At 34.9% G+C, this 23,399-nt stretch overlaps 1 protein-coding gene and 2 pseudogenes across 1 annotated transcript; 2 read left to right on the top strand and 1 right to left on the bottom strand.

Moving 5' to 3' along the window:
* Positions 1–293: 293 nt before the first annotated feature.
* LOC142644500 (monooxygenase 2-like) lies at positions 294–9,384 on the top strand (annotated as a pseudogene).
* A 633-nt stretch (positions 9,385–10,017) lies between these two features.
* On the top strand, positions 10,018–16,508 carry LOC142605336 (monooxygenase 2-like; annotated as a pseudogene).
* A 2,152-nt stretch (positions 16,509–18,660) lies between these two features.
* On the bottom strand, positions 18,661–19,161 carry LOC142644499 (protein SRC2-like). Its single transcript, XM_075819092.1, has one exon. The coding sequence runs from the start codon at positions 19,159–19,161 to the stop codon at positions 18,661–18,663; it is 501 nt and encodes a 166-aa protein (XP_075675207.1).
* Positions 19,162–23,399: the final 4,238 nt, after the last annotated feature.

Genomic DNA, 23,399 nt, shown 5'->3' with positions numbered 1-23,399 from the left:
TAATTTTAATGCATAAGTTTGGTTAGCATATAGAATTGTAATGCATTTTGTTTACTAGAATAAACATGTGGCCATATCAAAATTGTTGTTCATTTTCTTTTCTTTGGAGAGAGAGAGAGAGAGAGAGAGAGAGAATATAGCCTAGCTAAAATGAAGCATTTTGTGTTAAGCAAGCTTGGAAAAGGGCCTAATCGAATAAGGGTTGTCATAGAAAACACAAAACTAAATAGTTTAATACCATACCCATTAAGGTACAGATATATGTTTGTGTAGCTAGTGATGCACTCCACCCCATGACCCCAGACATTGGCCAAGGTGGTTGTGCTACTCTAGAAGATAGTGTTGTTTCAGCAAGGTGTCTTGCTAAGGCAGTATCTGATGAAAAAAGTATGGAATCAAAATCGAAAGATGAAAGAGAATTGGATGAATATAAGAGGATTGAAATGGGGTTGAAGAAATATGCCAAAGAGAGGAAGTGGAGGAGCATTGAACTCATTAGTATAGCTTACATTGCTAGTTTTATCCAACAAAGTAATGGCAAAATGATGAACTTCCTAAGGGATAAAATTTAGCTACATTCTTGGCTGGCTTACAACTGAAGAAGGCTGATTTTGATTGTGGCAAGCTTAAGATTTCTTGAACTGAACTACAAATACAAATGCTTTCTAGTATTATTGCTGTTAAGATACATATGTAGCCAGATGTTTCTTCTTTAGAGAAATTAATAAATTATATGTTTTAAATCAAAATGATAAACAAACTCTTCTGTTGTAGTAAAAGGTGTGATGGCATGATGCTAATATGTTATAAGGCTCTATAATGGAAGTTTTAAAAATATGCATTTTAAAATGGATCTGTTTCATGTTTCCAATTAAATATTATAAATTTAAACATGTATCTAATGAGTAGTGTTATGTCATTTAAATTTTAATATGAGGTGACAATATGTATACTATTCAATGTAAGAAAATAAAATCTGAATCATGAAATAGTCTCTATTTCAAGTGCCCTAATCCTAGAATCTAGATTATATTAGAGGTTTTAGTCAAAAGAATGAAATGACCATTTTAAAACACACAATAAGAACTTATAGGATTTTATGGCATTTATTCGTTGTGTAATGTTGTGTAAAGTTGTGATTTACAACTATGTTTTATGTTAGCTTTATTCCATGACAAAAAGTGTTGTAATTGCAATAATTTATTTCCTTGCATTTTGTGGAATTTATTTGTAATGAGTTTAGTATTAAGTTGGTGAAGTTTGCTTAAGAAGTTGATCTCGCGACTCGGCTCGTGAGTGGTGCAACCCATGAAAGTCACATGAGAAGCACATGCTAGAAGCTGAAAAGTCAAGTGTCAAGCTGTATTTCGCGAGTCATTTTGCAACTTAGGCCAAGTCGCGAAGTGACCTGCGAAACTCTCTACCTGGAGGTTTTAAGTGTGACTCTTATACTCTTCACTCATACTATATATACCCTCATTACTCACAAAATTGTAAGTAGGCTATTCAGTAGAAATCCCTAGAGAGGTTCTTACAACACACCCACCTTTTAAAGAGAGAGCTACTTATCCTTAAGTGAGAATTCCTTTGTAGTCTCTTCTCCTTTCCTCTCCCATTGTTATACTTTAAGAGGAAATTTGTACCCAAACACAACCCACACCTATTCAGAGTGTAGAGAGTTTTTTGGAGCTTAGGAAGCATTTGAGATTTGCCAAAAGAAGCTGGTGAGGCTTGGCAGATGCAATCAGGCTATATTGTAGGATCTGAATAACTAATGAAGACAAGACTCCAAGAAGTCCATTGGTAGCTGGAGCATGGAGTGTCTTTCTAATATTCGTGTACTTCAACTTATTCACTGGAGGATCGATTTCGACTTGAAGGGATTGCAAAGAGGTTTTTCACCGAGTTCTTCGATTTCCTCTTTGATAACACATGTAGGTATTATCTTGTGTTTGCATCTCTCCTCCCTTACTTTTTAAACCTTATATTTATTGTTGCTTGCTTATGGTTATGGCTTAGAGAGTAGTTCCAGTTATTGTGCTTCATTTACTCTTGTTTCGTAATTAGATAAGTTAGAGTAAAAGCAATTAAGCCGTGTTTTTTAAAATTGTGAGTCTAAACAAGCATTAGTGTTTTCACACTAATTGAGCTTTCAATTGGTATTAGAGTAGGTACACTTGTTTTGGTTTAATTACCTAAGTATGATCCTTGACCCTTTGTGTTTATTGCCATGGATAGTGCTTTGTGTTCTTCTTTGCATGTTTTGGATGTTGTTGAATGTAACATGCCATGTGTTTGCGAAAATGCCTCTATGAGTGTTTATCCTCATGATGTTATTGAGTGTTTATGCCAATATTGGTGAAACTTCAATGCGAGTGCAAGTGCCAATGTGGAGTGTTGACTTGGCTTCATGGAAAATATGAGTATTAACATGGCTTCAGTGCAAATGAAGTGTTGACTTGGCTTCATGGAAAATATGAGTATTAACATGGCTTCAGTGCAAATGAAGTGTTGACGTGGCTTCATGGCAAAAATGAATGTTGACACAGCTTCGGTGCAAATGAAGTGTTGACGTGACTTTATGGAAAAGATGAGTATTGGGTGGCTTCAATGCCAATAAAGTGTCGAGGCAGCTTTATGACAAAAGAAGAGTGTTGGTGCAGCTTCATTACAAAGGCAAATGATGGTACAACTTCATACCAGATGCAAGTGAAAATATTGCTTCATGACAAAGATAAGTGGTGACACGACTTTGATGCAAAGAAAAATATGGGTGCAGCTTCATTGCAAAGGAAAATGTTAATATGGCTTCAGTACAAGGACTAGGGTTGTCCATCAAGCCGTCAGGCCCGACCCACCCACCCGACCCAGTCCGACCAAAAGGCCAACGGGCAGATCCGATTGTCCATACGGGTCGAATGAGAGTCAATTAATTTTAAAATTCGTTTTTACGGGTCGGTTTCAGGACCCTTGACTTCTAACTTGTGTAAATCGACACATCCGACCCAAAATTTTTAGAAGGAAAAATCATAGGTTACACGCTTGTTTCAGAAAAATTCTCACTGGTTCCAGAAGATTCTTTCTCACTTTCTCTAATCTCTCACTCTCCCTTTCTTTGATCTCTCTCTCAAATCCTTAACCCTAGCATCCTTGCTACCACTGTCGCCAAGGTGAGCCTCATCGCTGCCCCTAATCCTAGCCTCCTTTTTGATGTCGTCCAATTGGATCTACTCTACCGTCGCCGATTCAAGTTTTCATTGTACTCACCGTTCTTGGTTGAGTCTCAAACTCCACAAGCCTCCTCTGTTCTACTTGAAATATCCTCTTGAGACTTTGATCTATGTAGTTTGATGGTGGGTTAGTTTAAAAAAAGTTTTCTTTTTAAAAAAAAATTGTATTTTGATTTTGTGATGGATGTGTTGGTGATGGGGGAGGCAGTGGAGGTATTGGGGCTGGTTTAATTTTCTCTCTATTTTTCGTTTTAGTCTCACAGATATGGGTTTTTGGTTTGGATTTTGATTTTTTTTGTTCTGTTTTTTTTTTTAAAGATTCTTTTGGGTTTTGATTTCATTTTAGACTTTTAGTCAAAAATGTGGGTTTTTGGTTTGGATTTTGATTTCTTTGTTTTCGTTTTTTTTTTTAAAGATTGTTATGGGTTTTGATTTCATTTTAGTCTCATAGATTTGGGATTTTTGGTTTGGTTGTTGATTTCTTTGTTCTGGGTTCTAAAATCTATGTTTTCCCTGAGACCTAAAATCACCCAATCGAATCTGACCCGCTCAACCGATGACCTATGTCGTCGAGCTCGACCCAAACGTTCGGTCGGCCACGGGTCCATTCTCCATTCACCCAACTTAATCGGGTCAGTTGCGAGTCAAACCCAAACTCAATCCAACCCAACCCTTGGACAGCCTAACAAGGATAAATGTTGGCGCAGCTTCATGATAAAAACTCTTGATGTGGCTACGCTGCAAAGACTCTTGATGTAGTTGTGTTGCAAAGACAAGTGTTGGTGCAGCTTAATTGTCAAGACAAAGGCCGGTACAACTTCAAGTTCAAGTACTAGTAATAGCATCATTGCATCATAAATACCAGTAATAACATAGTTGCCTAGATGATTGCTGCTATAAGAACGTCAAAGATAGATATCACTAAGAGATTGTTTTTGCAAGGCAAGAATGTGATAATATGGAGATAAATATCACTGTAAGAACGTTGTGTTCAATGAAATGTAAAGCCGCCAAATAAAGATGGACATCAGGCTAAGAACATTGATGTAAAGCTTGACATTAAAGCCCAAAGAACAAGTAAAACATGCTGCATGACAAAAACAAGAAACAACAAAGAACTTGTTAGAAGAAAATCTCATGGCATGTCCAAAAAAAAAATCAACAAAGAGAGAGAGTTTCGATTTTAATCTCTAGCTAACAAGTGTTAAAAAAAATGAATGATGTGAACTACGAAGCATGTGTCTAAGTGATGAAGGAAGGCAATAGCATGCCTTTATATAGAAAACTTCTGAGATTAAAAAAAAAATCACGTTTCAAAAATGTGAAAACAATATAAGTTAAAAGTTAGATTTTGCAAACTTACAGACACTTAAAATCAAAGAAGTCTACACCAAACCTAAAAAAAATGGGGGAGCAAATTCCCATAGAAGGATCATGTTGTTAGAAGGAAATTGTCACACTAGACCTTAGAAAGAGCTTATAGGTCTACAAAGAGTAACATATCATCTAAAGAAACTATTGCACTAGGCCTTGCAAGAAGTTAAAGGCTAACAAAGAACAACATATTGTTCAAAGAAACTATGCCACCAACCCTTGAGAAGAGTAGAGACACTTAGTGGTTACCCTCGAACCATTCCCTACTTGAGTTGCCACGTGCTATCAAAACGGCCACTGCCAAAGTAGACCAAGAAGACTATGAGTCCAACAATGCCAGAGGACTTCTCTTTCAAACTCATGAAAATCCTGATCTAATTTCACAAAACTGAATCCATAAGGATCTTAAACCAACAAAGATACACAAAGCCCAAGAAAGCTCAATCTCACTAGAGGAAACACGCACCTCCATGCGCCGCCAAAAGCTTCGGAGATTGCGGTCCACTCCTTCACGTTCGCGCAAGTCCAGACTTCGTTTCACTACCACTCGATCCAGCGGCCCTATATCGTCAAAACCCCAAAATTTTAGGACCAAAAACATTGCGACACACCACCACGCACCACCAGCAGATCCAATAATCACAACCTCAGTTGCACGTGCTCCCACGCATTGTTAGCTGAACCCATGCGTCCACATGCCATACTCTAACACGTGCCCTCAGCTATATGATGTCATGGATGACATCATCCTCCACTAGCTTGACCCATCCGTCCAAATCCGACCTAGTTTAACCCATCTGTCCAGATCTAACCCGATTTCACCCATCCATCCTGACCTGGATCCAAACCGCTACCAAGAAAAAAAAAAGGTATGATAAAAAGAAAAAAAATAAAAAAGGGAGAAAGGCTTTGACTATGGTTGAAATTTGACTTTGACCAAAAGTCAAAATTTTCAAAAAGGGCTTGTCTTACTCAATTTTTTGAGTATATTCCAATTTTGGGATCCATTTCTTCATCTGAGACTCAAAAATTGTGCAAACAGTCCAATTTTCAAATAGTTGACTTTTGCATAAATCTTGACCGAAAGTCAAAATTTTCTAGGACCTGTCTTGCTTAATTTTTCACATAGATTCTAATTTTGAGATCTATTTCTTCATTTGAGAATCCAAAAGTGCTCAAATATGTGATTCTACAACTGTTGGCTTTGATGTGAACTTTGACCAAGTCAAGATGTCCCAGCAAAACTTGTCCCACTCAGATTTTCACAAAAATTCTGATTTTGAAATCTATTTATTTGTTTAGGACTTGAAAATCACCAATCTAAAAATTTCCAATTCATTATGTAGGGACTAATAAAATTGTCCACATATATCTTTAAATACATTATATAATAAGTGGTCATGAATTGTTTAAGTAATACTTGTGAATAGTTTTATCAATCTCCATATAATAGGTGGAAGGAAATTCTTCAAAATTGATTTGGAGAAAAATTGTCCAAGATTTTATAGATGTGAACCCCAAATCAAACTCAAAATGAATACTTGCTCAGTTAGGTCACACATATTCTCACTCTTTAGTAATTATTGATGTGGGAATCTAGAATCCTAAGCCAATCTTAAAAACAATATTCTAAGTTTTACAAATAATATCAAGAGACTTGTGAATTAGTAGCATATTTCAAATCTCCCCTTGGTAGAATTTAGATTCAAATCCACAATAAACTCACAATTGTCTCTCCTTTTCCACAAGCTAAACTCACTAGACCCTTTTTTTTTGGGAAGGGGGCTAAACAGAATTGAACAAAAAAGGCATCTATGAAATTTTTAATGTGATCAAATAATGTAGTACTTAAACTATCTGTTAAGTTATAATTTTTCACACAACATTTATGTTGACTTTATTCCTTGACAAAAAGTGTTGTAATTGCATTGATTTATTTCTTTGTATTTTGTGGGATTTAATTGGAATGGGTTTAGTACTAAGTTGGTGAAGATTACTTAAGACAGTTGATCTCGAGACTAGCTTGGGACTGCAGCACCCGCAAAAGGTCATGTGAGGAGCACATGAGGAAGTTCAACAGTCAATGTGTTTTGTGAGTAACTCGGAACTTGGCCAACCCGCGAGGTACACTAACCAGCTGGATTTTAAGTATAACGTTCCTACCCTTCACCCATACTATATATACCCTCATTACCCACAAAATTGTAAGGAGACTATTCTGGGGGAAAAAACCCCCCTAGAAAGATTTCTACAACACACCCACCATTGTTAGAGAGAGCTACTAATCCTTAATAAGAGAAATCCTTGTAGTCTCTTTTTCCTCCCTTCTCCTATTGTCATACCTTGAGAGGAGATTTGTACCTAAACACAATCCACACCTATTCAGAGTGTATAGAGTGTTTTGTAGCTTGGGAAGTATTGGTATTTGCCAAAAGAAGATGGTGAGGCTTGGCAGTATTATGGGATCCAGATAACTAGTGAGGACTAGACTCCGAGCAGTCCGTTGGTAGCTGGAGCATGGAGGGCTCAAGTACTTTGGGTAGATTAGGCTTGGAGCATCTTTTTGGTATCTTTGTACTCCAACTTATTCACTAGTGGATCATTTCGACTTGGAGGTTGAGGAGAGGTTTTTCGCCAAGTTATTCAGTTTTCTCTTCGATAACACATTGCCGTGTTATCTTGGGTTTGCTATTCTTTTACCCACTGGCCTTTCCATTTTAACATTGCACTTACTTGTTCATCCATGCAATTGTTAAGTGCTTCGATTAATTAATTTTCTAATCACGCATATTCCGCATCAAGTGTGTTTAGATTAAAATTAATCAAGTCATAATTAAGAATTGGGGATCTAAATAAGCTATAGCGTTTTACACAATTTGAGCTTTCACTATCCATGATTTATTGTATAATTACTTGAGCCTTAATTATTGGAGTATCAACTTTGTAAATGGAAGGTGTTGATTGGGTGTGATGGAGTGAACTCAGTGGTGGCTAAGTGGCTGGGCTTCAAAGCACCGACTTTCACAGGGCGAGCTGCCATCAGAGGTTGTGTAAATTTCAAATCCAATCATGGGTTCGAGCCTAAGTCCTTTCAGTTTTTTGGGAAAGGATTCCGATCAGGTTTTCTTCCTTATGATGACACTAGTGTCTATTGGTTCTTGACAACAAGCAAAGGTGAGCCCTGGACCAATTTAGAACTTGTCTCATTATTTGCTTTTTGGAGCATGTTAATCGGAACAAGAAATCTAATATACACAATTTTTTCATAACTTATTTCATTTCATCTCTAATTTAAATGGATTCATTTTATGATTCATAATAAATGTTACAAATCTTTTTTTTAGAATGATAAATATCTAAAAGTGTATCTAGTACCACGTCATTAAAATTATTAATTGACCTAGCATTCTATACACAGTTAGATCCAAAACTAAAATATTAAACGTTATATGAAACTTCTCCATTTTAAGTAAAATGGGGAGAAAATTCTTTTCCTTTCATAACTGTAATGTGAAATGAAATGATTTGTGCATAATACAAGTAGTTTAAGTGGTCAATCAATATAAAAAATGATGTTTTCAAATCACAATTTCTCATCTAAGCAAATTATGAAAATAGTTGTGTTTAGTAACCTATGCATACAGCCAATTTGTTTTGTCTACCTTATTCTTGTGCATGGATACGTAGTGTAAGACCCAATTCGAGATGATTGGTTACTTGAATCCAATTTCCATATTAATAATTTCCCAATATAATCATAGTCCACATTGTTTATTCAATAAAGTCTAGGAACACAATTACCAACAAAAATAAATGAAAACTCTTGCAACACATTTTTTTCAAAAAATTTTGACACTTGTTGGTATGATCTATTGTAATTGGTGTGTAATTAAATTGTTGTCAATGGTGGATCCAAGTAAAAATGATGATGTTCCAATCACAGCAAATCGTTTCAACAAAATGTCATATCCCTAACAATTTGTTCTTATTCATATCCTGCAGCTAAAGAGAGAGAAGATGACCCAATTAAAATGAAGCAATTTGTGTTAAGAAAGTTAGGGAATGAAAATGTACCTGATGAAATAAAGGCCATTGTTGAAAATACTGAACTTGATTCCATTATATTATCCCCATTAAGGTATAGACATCCTTGGGAGCTTCTTTGGGAAACATCAACAAAGACAATGTATGTGTAGCTGGTAATGCACTCCAACCCATGACCCCAGACATTGGCCAAGCTGGTTATGCTGCCTTAGAAGATGGTGTTGTTTTGGCCAGGTGTCTTGATGGGGCTTTAATAAAAGAAAAAAGTGAGGAAACAAAAGGGAAAGGTGATAGAGAAAGAGAGGAATATAGAGGATTGAGATGGGGTTGAAGAACTATGCCAAAGAGAGGAGATGGAGAAGCATTGATCTCATAAGTACAGCTTATTTTGTTGGTTTTATACAGCAGGGTAATGGACAAGTGACATCCTTCTTAAGAGACAATATATTGCCTGCATTCCTAGCTAGGTTACTATTGAATAAAGCCGATTTTGATTGTGGGAAGCTCAACATCTCTTGAATTTTTAGTAGTTTCTCTTGGGGAAGCTCAACATCGACTTGGGGTATCAATTATTCATTTCCAACATATTTTTAGTAGTTTCTCTTTGGAAAATCTTAGGACCATAATTTTTGTCATACACATGGCAAGTTGTGAATAAAGAAGTAAAAGTGTTGGATCTAAGTGGGTTTACGACTCTACCTCTCACAACTCTTCACAAAGACAAGTTGTGGGAAAGTAAGGTGATGGTTTTGAATTTTCAAGTCTAATCTGTGGGCTAAGTCGAGACAATATACACTGCTAAATAAACATTTGTCTATTTCTATTATTTTATCAATAATGTTATGAACCCAACAAATTTTACAATATTTAAAATGATTAATTGTGATTAGTGTAATACAATATTGTTTTTACATGTAGACTTTAATTATGTCATGCGTTGGTTTTGAATTGTGAACAAGTTTAGTCTGTGGGCTAAGACGAGACAATATACACTGCTACATAAGCAAAAAAATATTCATTTATTTCTACTGTTTTATTAATAATGTTACGAACACAACAAATTTCACAATATCTGAAATGACTGATTGTGATTATTGTAATATTAATTTTTTTTATATTTAATTATTTCACGCATGAAACTTTCATATTGCCTGACATCATCAACTTGTCGTTGTTGTTAGCATCATTGTCATGGTTATAATAAACTTGGTGTTGCTCCCATTATTTATAGATCCCCTTCTAGTACCCTTAGATCCATTCTACTTCTTTCAGTTCTTTGTATTCTAGTACTATTTTCCCATCTTGGGGGAGTAAAAAAAACTCATTACCAAATTCCCCTTCTTCTTCTAAGAAAAAGAGCCAAAATAACATGGAAAAAGTAGAAGGCATTGTGATTGTGGGAGGTGGAATTGCTGGCCTTACAGCATCCTTAGGACTTCATAAGTACCCTTCATCTCTTTCTTATTATATGCATGTACATTTTTTATAACTTCGATTTGATTTTTTTTAAAAAATATTTTTTCAGCTTATGTACAAGTTTTAAAGTCCTTTTTTTCACTTTAAGCAAAGAAGCTAATCCTAAATAACACGTTAGAGGGATTAAATTCTTGTCAAGACTCCTGACAATGCAAATATTTTGTAGGTTGGGTATTCGAAGCTTAGTATTGGAATCCTCACACAGTCTAAGGATCACTGGATTTGCCTTTTCAGCATGGACAAATGCCTGGAGGGCATTAGATGCTATTGGCCTTGGTGAATCCCTCCGACAACAACATAAACAGTTTCTTTGGTAAGTACTAAAAGTAGACTTCTCTTTTTCATAAGAAGAAGCAAAAACAGGCAGAGTACAAATACTGTGAAATTTTTTTACTGTAAAAGTGCAATAATACAATCATGTGGATTGTGGACTATCAAAATCTAGAAACTGTTGGGTGCTTTCCAATTTTGTTAGAGATTTAGCATATGAGTTTGTTTAATGATCAATCTAAGACAGTAGCCACAAACCCTTATTCACATACTCATGGGTACATATATTGGGTCATAAAATTTCAAACCCGTCAACTCGACCCACTCATATATTTAATATATATATATATTTAAAATATATTATATAATTAATAAAACTTTTAAAATAACTAGCTCTTCCTATCCTATATAAAAGTTAATTAATTCACACAAACCCTAGTAAATTACTATTGTTATTTAGTCATTAATGTTGTTTGCCTTTAAGGAGTTACATTGATACTAATCTTTGGGTTTCTTAAATATATTTATATTTATATTTATATTTTTTTCTACTCAATTTAATAAAAATAAAAATAATAATAATAATAAAATTTTGTCCAACCCATGGGTTCACCCCAATCCATGTGGGTTGAGTTGAGTTGGGTTGGACTTATGTGATAGGTTGGGTTTGGTTGAATTTTTTTAACCCACCATGGTGAGTTGGGTCTAAAAATCTCCTTAACCCGACCCAACCCGACTCATGCACACTCCTTCCCAGCACAGCACAAATACAAGAAAACACACACCATGTTAACTAACTAGCAGATAATTGTATGCAGGAATGTGGCCACCTCTCAATTACAGGAGATCAAACCACAGCCATGTCATTTAAAGCAAAAGGAAAACTGTAAGTCAACGCTCTACTTATGGTTGTAGTGCTCATATATCATACAAGTTATAACCTATTAGCTCTCTCTCTCTCTCTCTGTCTCATAGTGATAGGGATGGCAAACTTTCCCTACCCTACTCCCTACCTAACTCGGGGTGTCTCCTACCCCATCCTAAATGAGTTTATATATAAAAATTTAAATTTTTTAATTTAAATATGTTTGGGGATAAAGCACCCATGATCCAACCCCATCTTGTCTCAATGACATCCTTATCCATTGAGCATTCACATCAACTCATTAGATTATCTATTTTACACCCGTTAGATTATCTATTTTATATTATATTTCATTAAAGTACTATCCCTTTATTAATTTTGTTATTACTCTCTCAAGTTATTCATATTTACCTCTCTTTTCTATATGAGTAAAGAAATATTAAAAAATGGATTTGCATGTCAATAATAACCATGTATATTTACACGGTTATTATAACAATAATGTAAATTTACACATTTTTAGATTGAATGATGTAGGTGATTTTTTATTCAAAATTAACACCTAATGCTATTTTACACATTTGCTATATAAATAAAATAAAATAAAAAAGCAATTTTACACGCACTTATGTGAGTGCTATACAAAGTGCAATGATAAAAGTTTCTTTGTTGTCAAGTGCAATCCCTCTCAGAACATCACCTAAGTAATATTAATTAACATTGAGTAATGACCCTTGTGACCCTTTCTCAAACTCCAGCTGGTTGTAACGACAATGTTATTCTGCTTTTTTTCATGTATCCAAAAAGTTTGATCATAATTCATAATTGAGACTTTTCTACCAAAATTAATGTACAATGCTGATAATTTTCTTTTGAAATTTTAGTTCATAATTGAGACTTATTAAGCAAAGCCCGAATAATACTGTATGATGTGCAGTGGAGACCATGAACTTCGTTGTGTGAATAGAAAATTGTTGTTAGAAGCCCTTGCAAATGAGCTCCCAAGTGGCACCATTAGGTTCTCTTCCAAGGTAGTTTCTATAGAGGAATCAAGCTTCTATAAGCTTGTGCATCTTGCTGATGAAACAATTATCAAGACCAAGGTAAAATCACCTGAAGTATTATTATTAACTATTTTATTTTTATTCTACTGGGACCATAATTTGGTGCAATAAAAATAAAGAGTATTGAGAGTTGAAGGATTCATAAGAGCATTATCTTTAGTCTCATGCATCAGGTTAGCCAACTGCAATTTAGAGAATACTGTAGCAAAAAAGCACTAAAAATAAACCTCCAACCCATTATTCACCCTACAATATTTTCAAAAAATAAAGGATATTGTATGTAGCTCACATGCATTTCTTTTTAAGCATTTTTTTTCTATTCGATTTTGTCACTATCCTCTGGTCTCTAGGCTCTAGCGGAGGAAAGTTCTCCCTTTCTTATCTTTTATCTCTAAAAATATAGATTATTTTATTATGTAGTGTAAAATAAAGGTGTGAAGTAGGTTATATTTTTAGAGTGATATAGTAAAATAACTGAAGTGGGTTTTTTAATGATACAAAACGTTTTTTTTTTTAAACCAAAGCCAAAAGACTCTCTTTAAAATAATCTAATCTTATCTCATAGTCCATTTAAATAGTACCGGTGCTGACTAAAAGTCTAAAAGTGATTGGTGAACCATATTTTAAACACTACAAAAAACGGGGTCTATAGCCGCGTTTCAAAAACGCGGCTATAGACCCCAAAAACGCGGCTTTGGACTTGAAGCCGCGTTTTCTATGGCCGCGTTTACAACCGCGGCCTAAGCGGCGCAGCAATAGACCCTGCGGGTCTGTAGCCACGTTTTTAAAAACGCGGCTACAGACCATACCTGAAGCCGCGTTTTTGAACCATGGCTATAGGCTTCAGCCCTATAGCCGCGTTTTTAAAAACGCGGCTATAGGTTTTTTTAAAAACAAAAAAAAAATTTCTGGGTGTTGCTGCGCCCCAAGAAATTCAAAATTCAAACAAAAAAAAAATCAAAATTAAACGAAAACCCAGAAAATTCAAAATCAAATACAAACCCAAAAATTTCAAAATCAAACACAACATACACACAATACAAACACACCCCAAAAATTCAAAATCAAACACGACATACTAACAATACAACCACAACTTGCTCCAAAATATAAGAACACAAACCCATAAATCTCATTTCCTTCAACAAAGCCAACCCAAATCTAACACTAAATCCATTCAAGGAACACAAGTACAAGCTCAGAAACACAAAAAAATAAGCTTAGGAATACAAACCCATTTAAACATAAGCACAATATCAGAGACACAATAGCACAAATTTAAAATTTTCAGCATTTTCTTACTAACTAAACATAAAATAAAAAATAAAAAAAACTAGATTTATAGAAAAATTAGTGTATGAGATGAAGAAAAAAAAAACAAAAAAGAGTTGTGCTGGAGTGAAGAAGAAAAAAAGATGCAGGAACTCCAAAGAAACAAAGAAAAAAAAAAAAAAAGAGTTACGTTGGAAAAAAAAAAGAGTTACGTTGGAAAAATGAAGGAAGAAAGAAAAGGAAAAAAAAAAAAGAAAAAAAAGAAGAAGAACCTGAAGAGTTAGTGAAGAAGGAATAAAAAAAAAAAAAAAAAAAAAAAAGAAGAAGAGGAAAGAGAGAAGAACCTGAAGCTGAGTGAAGAATGAAGAAAGAAAAAAAAAAAAAAAAAAAGAGAAAGGATCTTATAGCTGAAAGTGGGGTAGGTGAGGATGCAGGTGGGAAAGAGAGGGGCACGTGGGAGTTTTTTTTTTTTTTTTTTTTTGTGAGCCGCGTTTTTTAAAACATAGCCAGAGGGGGGCCTATAGCCGCGTTTTCCAAAAACGCGGCTATAGGCCCCCACTGGCTGCATGCTCAGGTCTTCCTTTTTAGAAATTTATTCGGATAGGGGACCTATAGCCGCGTTTTTAAAAACGCGGCTATAGGTCCCCCTCTGGCTGCGTTTCCAAACGCGGCTCCAGGCCCCACTTTTAAAAAAAATTTATTCCACTGGAGCTGCGTTTGAAAACGCTGCCAGAGGGGACCTATAGCCGCGTTTTCCAAAAACGCGGCTATAGATCAGCTATAGCCGCGTTTTTTTATAAACGCGGCTAAAAAACGCGGCTATAGCGCGCGTTTTTTGTAGTGAAATTTGAATTTTTGTTTTGTACGTAAGTAAAAGCCAAAAGAGTAGTCTGCATTTATGGCACTTTGCACCTTGTTGGATGTATCGGTAGCCAAAATAGGTAGCCCTAGAGAAGGTATGACTATGAAACCCCAATTAGATTTAAGGCACAATTAATTGTTGAGTGGATCATTTAAACATCTTTTTCATACTCAATTAAAAAGATGAGTTTTTTATTTTCCCTCTGGTGTTTAAAAAGCATACATATATGTGTTTTTTAGCATAATTAAATAATATGGTACTTGGGACTTATTGTAGTATCATGATTTTTAATGTAAGGCATTGATTGGGTGTGATGGAGTGAATTCAGTGGTGGTAAAGTGGCTGGGCTTCAAGGCACCGGCTTTCACAGGGAGAGCTGCTATCAGGTGTTGGATAAATTTCAAGTCCAACCATGGGTTTGAGCCCAAGCTCTTGCAATTCATAGGGATAGGCTTTCGATCTGGTTTTCTTCCTAATGATGATACTAGCATCTATTGGTTTTTCACATCCAACGGTGAGCCCAAATTCCAAGTGTGTTTGGATGCACTTTATTAAATTATATTTTTGTTGAAAAGCATTGCAAGAAAAGATAAAGACAGTTTTTTTTTTTCTACAATCCTTAAGTTGCGGTGAGTTGTAAATACTAAGGGCCGTTTATTTTTCCATCTTAAACTCACATTTTTATATTTTAAAAAATATTATACATTTTTTCACACACTTTTTCACACTTTTTCATCCACACGTATTTTTAAAAATTACAAAAATCACATCTCAAACTACTCTATCAAACACTCCCTAAATAGTAGAAAATAAAGTAATATCAGTAGTAGATTTAAATAAGAATCAATAACAACTTAACAACTCAATAAGTATGAAATTTGTTGTGAAAAATATTGTGTATGTAACATGGTTACATGGCTCTTAAAGCATGTTTATAGGAAAATGTTTTCTAGTAATTTTGAGCAAACATGGAAGATAGAGCTATGCATCCTTTAGTGAAGGACCGGGATTGAGATAGTGTCATAAGGATTATTGCATGAGATTGAAAGTTAAATATAATATATATATATATATATATATATATATATATATATATATATATATATATATATATATCTCATTTTTATTCTCGATTTTTGGATCATAATTTTTTTAAAACTTTTAACTTATTATTTTTTTTCACTTTTCTCTCCCCATCAAAGGCAATTGCATGGCAGATCTCAATCCGTATTGGACCCAATTCAAGACGATATTTCCATAAAAATAATTTTTCCACTGTGATCATATTCTATTGTTGTAGCGCAATCCAATTATCAAAAAAAGAAAAACTTATCATGTAAAATAATTGTGATATGTTTCGTATTTCTAAGGTATAGCATTATAAAAGTTTTGTTCTTATTATATCTTGCAGAGAAAGACATGGAAGATGACCCAGCGAAACTGAAGCAATTAGCATTAAGCACGTTAGCAAATGTACCAGATGAAATAAAGGCCATTGTTGAAAACACTGAACTAGAATATATTATGTTATCCCCATTAAGGTATAGACATCCCTGGGACCTTATTTGGGGAAATATTAGTAAAGGCAATGTTTGTGTGCTTGGTGATGCATTCCACCCCATGACCCCAGACCTTGGCCAAGGTGCTTGTTCAGCCTTAGAAGATGGTATTGTTTTAGCAAGGTGCCTTGCGGGGGCTTTACTCACGAAAGAACAAAGTGGAGAATCAACAGAGAAAGTTGATAGCGAAAGCGAGCAATATAAGAAAATTGAGATGGGGTTGAAGAACTATGCCAAAGAGAGGAGATGGAGAAGCATTGTTCTCATAAGTACAGCTTATGTGGTTGGTTTTTTCCAGCAGGGTGATGGGAAATTAACCACCTTCTTAAGAGACAAATTATTGGCTGCATTCCTGTCTGCGTTGCTATTGAAGAGGGCTGATTATGATTGTGGGAAGCTCAACATTTCTTGAATGCAGTCATGCATTTGCTTTGTATATATTATTGTTGGTATTTTTCACTTTGACAATGTCAATTAGTATAAACTGAGAAACCCTCGTAATGTTCATTCATGTTTGGTAGTGATCATTTAAAAAAAAAAAAAAACGTTTTCTGTATTAAAGTCAAATAATATTATTTCAACAATAATTTAGTTATAAACTATTAGTATGGATTTGAGAATGGTTAAAAAAATTTAATTGTGGTGTTTGTGCATGAAAAAATAAAAATAAAAGGTTAGTCAAGTAGTTTGTAAATAAGCTTGAACTTATTCAATAAAATTAAAAATGAGCTTGTGTTCAAAATAAAATAAATGAATAACTTTTAAATTTCAATACTTGACTCAGTTAAACCTATTCACTACTTTACTTTGTTTGGTTGAGAGAATGAAAAATATTAATTTGTATTTACTATTATTATATATCTAGTAGAGAAGATGGGAAAAAAAAAATCATCATTCATTAAACAGTAAAATGATGGAAAAGTGGGAGTACTTTTGACATTTCATTTCCTTAAGTTTTCTCTCCATATTTTTTCTCTAATTTGGGGAGAGAAAAAGATTTTTAGGCCCAAAGCGATAAACTCCTGGGATTCATTTTTCTTCCACCTTAATTTTGCCCTTACCAAATAAAAGAAAATAACACTCTTCTATTTTCCTTCCCCTATTTTCCACCCTCCCCTATCTTCCACCTTAATTCCTATTATTTTATTTATCCTGCCTGGCCGCTATTCAAACTTAAATCAAATTCTCAGTTGGCTTCCAAGTCCAAACAAGCAAGTTACGGTGGTTATGGGTGGATTTGGGTTGTGAAATAAATTTTTACTACGTTTAAGGGTTGTGGATTCAGAGGAGAAGAGAGAAATATAGTAAAATAAATTTTTGATGGGATGGTTTTATTATATTAATGTGATGAAAGTTTCAAATAGAAAGATGTGATGTAAGGTATGTTACAAAATGGTGTAGTAAAATAGATAAAATAAGTTCTATTGCGTTGAAATGACATTTGGCATAGCATGGCTAATTAATAATAGTGCTCTAATAGTGAATTAATAATACAATCAGGGGACTATCTAAAAATAAAAACTGTTGGGTGCTTTCCGATTGTGTTAGAGCTTTGGCACATGAGTTAGCTTAATGATCAATCTATCAACAATAGCAAGCCAGCACCACTTATTCACTCTAGTTGAGTGATGCCTATGTCCAATATCATTTTACTCCTACACTACTTAATTCCCCATGGTAATTGCAAAACTTGGAAAATATATAGACTTTTACAAGTATTTGGGTTTTTTTTTTTTTTTTTTACTGAAATACGGAAGAAGTATATTAATATGTGAACAGAATTACATATATAGTCATTGAACCATAGGTTTTCAGGAAAACAGTCAAATGCAGTGGATAGCAACCCCAGGTAACAACAAAGCAAAAGAATAAAAAGGAATAAGGTATAGCTGATAAGTGAGGGGGAGTGCATTTTGATATTCCTCTAGCAAGGATGTTGCCCCTCGGAGTATCACCGTGGGGTGGGTCTGACGCTGTTCAAAATGGAACCGGTTTCGAGCATTCCACAAAGACCAGGCAGTCATGACCCAAGTCTCGAGTTCTTAGCCAGTGAGACGGTCAAGCATATGCCAGGCCAGGAGGTAGAAACCTCTCCAAGCTCCGCCGCACCGCCGTCAATATCCTCTCCCTGACGTCCTCGTTGTCTAGTTCCCAGGCAGTACTCTTTTCTTTTAGGACTAGGGCTCTGCTTTGAAATCTAAGATCTCAAAAAAGAACCGAACCAAACCAAATCAAAAACCTGTTTGATTTGTTATGAATTTCATGTAGTGAGACTGAGTCTTTCATAAATGGGTTTCCCTTTTACAGAAATGTTCTCTTCCACCTTTAGTATCAGAGAAGCTTCCATAGCCTCTGTCCCCTCTCTCTCTCTCTCTCTCTCATAGGTATAATTGTATAAATTAAACGCATCCAAATAAGGAATAGATTTGAAATCTAAGGTATTTCTAATTCTAATCCATTAATTTAAAACCAAAACTCAAGTATCCTAATGCAACTTCATTAATAGTTCATACAAAGAACCAATAACAGCTACAAACACTGAAACAGCATAAACCATCACAGCAGAAAAGAAAATCTAAGGTACTTACAAACAAGCCATTAATTAAGGTACTCACAAACTTAGCCTGAAGACTTCCTAGCCATCTTAGGTGTCATTCAAAAGAATGTCTGCCAGTGTAGTGACCAACCCACTCGTCACTCCCCCCACAGCTCCCCTAACAATTGAGTGACCGTCGCTGTTACGCCTTTGCGGAATCTGGGCCACCGGATTTCCATTCTCAGGTTGAGGAAGAGCTGCAGGTGGATGATCTTGAGTTCTTCCGAACTTGTACGAAAAAGTTAGTCTCCCTTGGGCCTCCCCTTTCCTGTTTATAACACTTCGTGTGACTAATTTCTTGTCATCAGCATCACCAAAATCATTAAGCAGTTCTCCAAGGCCAACACGAACTTGACCGATAAATTTGCCGCCAAGACAGGAAACATTGCGGTGAGATTCGAGCCTAACAATCAAATAAAGCTGTCTCTGCTGGGCCTCAACAATGTCTATGTCGAAATCAAAGAGGGCTCCCCACTCAGGGTTTGAACGACCGTTTAGGTCAACAGGTTTTTTTTTTCTCTGAGTCATAGTAGTAATTACCTTCGTCATCGCAAATGCTAGGGGTGTTTCGGTTCGGTTTCGGTCGGTTTTTTTTAAACTGACCAACCGAAACTGATATTTTCGGTTTTCAATATTGTCAACCGAAACTGACCGAAATAGCTGAAACACCGTCGGTTTCGGTTCGTTTCGGTTCGGTTCATTTCGGTCGGTTTTTCGGTGAGTGCTCAGTTTTGGGCCTGGGCCTAGAGTTTGGGCCTCTCGGTTTTTTTTTTAAAATTCTATTTGGGCTTCTTAAAAAAAATTAGTTTGGCCCTTTTATGCTCTAATTAAGCCTATTTTAAAAACATGTTTTGGGCTTATTTTAGGAACCAATTGTGGCCCAAATTCGGGCCTTGTCTATTTTGGTCCATGGCCATCTGTAGAAATTTTTAAGTTTTTAGTTTTGGCACTTTCAGCCCAGATTTGGGCCTTTCCTATTTTGGCCATTTTTGGGCCTTTTTACAACCTGCTGCTTTGTATTTTACACACATTCATCAAAAAACAAAAAAATCACAACCACAACCTCAACCTCAACCTGTTTTATATTTTACACAGATTCATCAAAAAACAAAAAAAAATCACAACCACAACCTCAACCTGTTTTATATTTTACACAGATTCATCAAAAAACAAAAAAAAATCACAATCACAACCACAACCTCAACCTGTTTTATATTTTACACAGATTCATCAAAAAACAAAAAAAAAATCACAATCACAACCACAACCTCAACCTGTTTTATATTTTACACAGATTCATCAAAAAACAAAAAAAAAATCATAACCTCAACCTGAACCAGCTTTGTATTTTACACAGATTCATCAAAAAACAAAAAAAATCACAAACTCAACCTGAACCAGCTTTGTATTTTACACAGATTCATCAAAAAAAAAAAAAAAAATCACAACCTCAACCTGAACCTGCTTTGTATTTTACACAGATTCATCAAAAAACAAAAAAATCACAACCTCAACCTGTCACAGATTCATAAATCCAAAAATACAAACACATATAGCAGATTCATAAATCACAACCTGTAATACAAACAAGATTAAAAAAGAAACTGTACAAGTCACAATAAAATAACTAGTGCAGATTTCAATACTTACATAATAACATTATAACAAAATAACACCAAAATACTTACATAACACCAAAATTACTGGTGTTGATTTCAATACTTACAAAATAAACTAACTAGTCCATGTGTCAATACTTACATAATAAACTAACTAGTCCATTTGTCAATACTTACATAATAGCATTATAGCCAAAGACTCAAAATAAATTGGCCATATGTCAATGTCAACATATACTATTCATATTTAATATTTGGCCAAAGATTCAAAATAAATTGGCCATATGTCATTGCCTATTGACTAATATCTATATTTTCTATGTATAGGGCACTGTCAAAGCACAAAATAAAAGCCCATACCTATATATCTATACGTAGGCCACTATCTATTAGTGCCTAATAGCAAAAAATGTGAATATCATATACCATTATACCACCCTTCCAAAGAGCAAAAAGCACACTACTCCAAAGAGCAAAGTGCTCCTTAAATCCCATCATCCTCATTGCCTTCACATCAACCACACTAGAATCATCTCCCTCCATTGATCCACTTGGTTTTTGGCCTTGGCCTTGTGCAGCAACACTTGCACTACTACTCCCCACTTGATTTTGAGCATAGGCATTATATAAATCCATCAAAACAGCCTTTATTCTTTTTGCCATATCAACAGCCTTTTGACTCTCATACAAAGTACCAAAACAGTACTCAAGATACCTCATCTTGTATCGAGGATCAAGAACTAGCCCTACATACAACAAGTGATTCATATTATCAAAGTTCCCCCAATACTTTTCAAATTTGGTCTTCATGTAACCAGCCATTTTTTTCAACAAATAACTATCTTTTTCATACTCCAAATCAATTGTGTCATGAATTGACATGAGCTCCAAAAAGAAAGAATTACTAGTGACATAATTAGCACCCGAAAACCGCAAGGTTGCATCATAAAAAATTTTAAGAAATTTAGAAAAGATCCTAATCTTTTCCCAATCCACATCACCCATTCCCCAAGCAAACTCATCTATATCACTTCCATCTTCCTTTTCCTCCTCTCTAATTGTCATAAGATAATTTGGATCTTCTTCCTCCAATCTCTCAAAAGCTTTTTGATACTTCTGCCTTCTCCAACATAATATAGGTGTAGTTCCACCTAGTGGGCACATCTAAGCATAACTGACCTTTAAACTCAACTTTCTCCTTCTCCGCACATAACTTAAATGTGTTTTGTCTTTGTGGAGAGGATCTCACATATCGCACAGATTTTCTCACCTTCACTATTGTCTCATCCATTTCAACTAACCCTTCACGAACAATTAAGTTCAAGATATGAGTACTACACCTCACATGCAACTATTTATGCCCTAAAATTGTTGCCTTCCAATGCTTAGTCTTTTTTTGAATAAAAGAAATCAGCCCACTATTAGAAGCAGCATTATCAACTGTAATAGTTAAAATCTTGTCTATCCCCCAATCAAGTAAACACATCTCAACTGCCTTCCCAAGTGTTTCACCCTTGTGATTTTCCACTAAACAAAAACTAAGAATTCTCTTGTGTATTTTCCAATCACTATCTATAAAATGGGCAGTGAGACACATATAGTTCAAATTTTGAACGGATGTCCATGTATCTGTGGTAAGGCAGACCCGCTGCTCTTTTAGGGCTTCTTTCAACTTTTTTTTCTCATCTAAAAAAACCCTAAAGCAAGTTTTGGCAATTGTTGTGCGGCTAGGGATTGGATTGAACCTAGGTTGGATTTTAGACATAAACCTCTTAAAACCATAGCCCTCTACAAACCTAAAAGACAGCTCATCTAGAATAATCATCTCTGCCAATGCTATCTTACATTCCTCAAAATTAAACACCCATGGCACTAGTTTACCACTACTTTCTCCTTCTTCTTTAGGTTTGAATGCTAGGGTTGATTGGTTTTTTTTTTTTCTTCCCTATAAGGATATTTCAAACATAGTGATTGTATGTGAGTTCTCATGGTTGTAGTGCCATTTTGCTTAGTGTCACAAGCATAGGTTGTGCCACAGTAGTTACAAGCTGCCCTAGGTTTATCCCCCCCCCTTCAATAACAGTGAAATGACCCCAAACAAAAGATCTTTTTTTACTAGTATTACCTGCATTTGGTGGGAGTGGGGGTTTGCCTTTGTCTTTATGCACATTGGTTGTGTCTTGACCCGCTTCAAGGTCTTGACCCGCTTCAAGGTCTTGACCCTCTGGGATTTCCGTTGTCTCATTCATCTACAATAAAAAATAAAACACAATAAGTCAGCAACTATAAAAAGTAAAAAATTAAAAATAAAAATTAAACCCCAATAATCTACAGACCCACTGGTAAAACTTGTTTAATTTTCAACGATTTCAAACTCTATAATGATCCAAAACTCTTTTCTAAAAAAAAGGAGGAAGAAGTGATTTCCAAGATTTCATTTTCTACAGAATCAAACTGGTCTTTCATTACTCATCAAAATAAGCAATATAAATCAAAGAGGATGGCCATAAACCCAAATATCAAATAGTATCATTCCTATTTTCAAACACTTCATCAAACTACCTTTTTGCATCAACAAGTCAACTTAACTTGATCCCAACTCAGACACATTGCTAACTAAGGAATGCACACTGATTCAACACTAGAAAAACAGCAAGAAACTAATAATCATAGAGTAACATTCTAAATAATTCAACATAGAAACTAAAAAAAAAATGATCTTCTTCAATTGTTACTTTTTTTTCCATAAAAAAAGTTACAAAAACTAAAAAACTTATATTTCTTTAACTGAATGTTATGTGACCAAATAAAAAGGTTGATTGATTGTAATTAAAACTATAGTCTTTACCAATGCACTTCATGCACACATTAACAAATAACATATATTCTTTCAACTGTCTATAACAACAACAACATGTTAATACGTTGTTTATTGTATATAAAACCATAGCATATGCATCACACTTAACAACCCACTATCCACGACAATAAGGAGGATTATGACTTTGTGCACTAACACACTTCTACAACTACTCATTCAAGGCTTAGTCTTGTATATTAGCCTTTGGATTACTATTTGTGTAGAAAAATATTCCATTAAACAACAATTAATTTGCATTTGTCAACAATTAATTTGCATTTGTCAAATGACTACACTACAACATTCAA

This window comes from Castanea sativa, chromosome 7, assembly GCF_040712315.1.
Source record: "Castanea sativa cultivar Marrone di Chiusa Pesio chromosome 7, ASM4071231v1".
NCBI classification, from domain to species: domain Eukaryota; kingdom Viridiplantae; phylum Streptophyta; class Magnoliopsida; order Fagales; family Fagaceae; genus Castanea; species Castanea sativa.
This window is presented reverse-complemented; position numbering and strand designations above follow the sequence as displayed.

What these genes read in the sequence shown, in the direction of transcription:
- LOC142644499 (XM_075819092.1), bottom strand. Translation starts at nt 19,161, where the DNA reads ATGACGAAGGTAATTACTACTATGACTCAGAGAAAAAAAAAACCTGTT.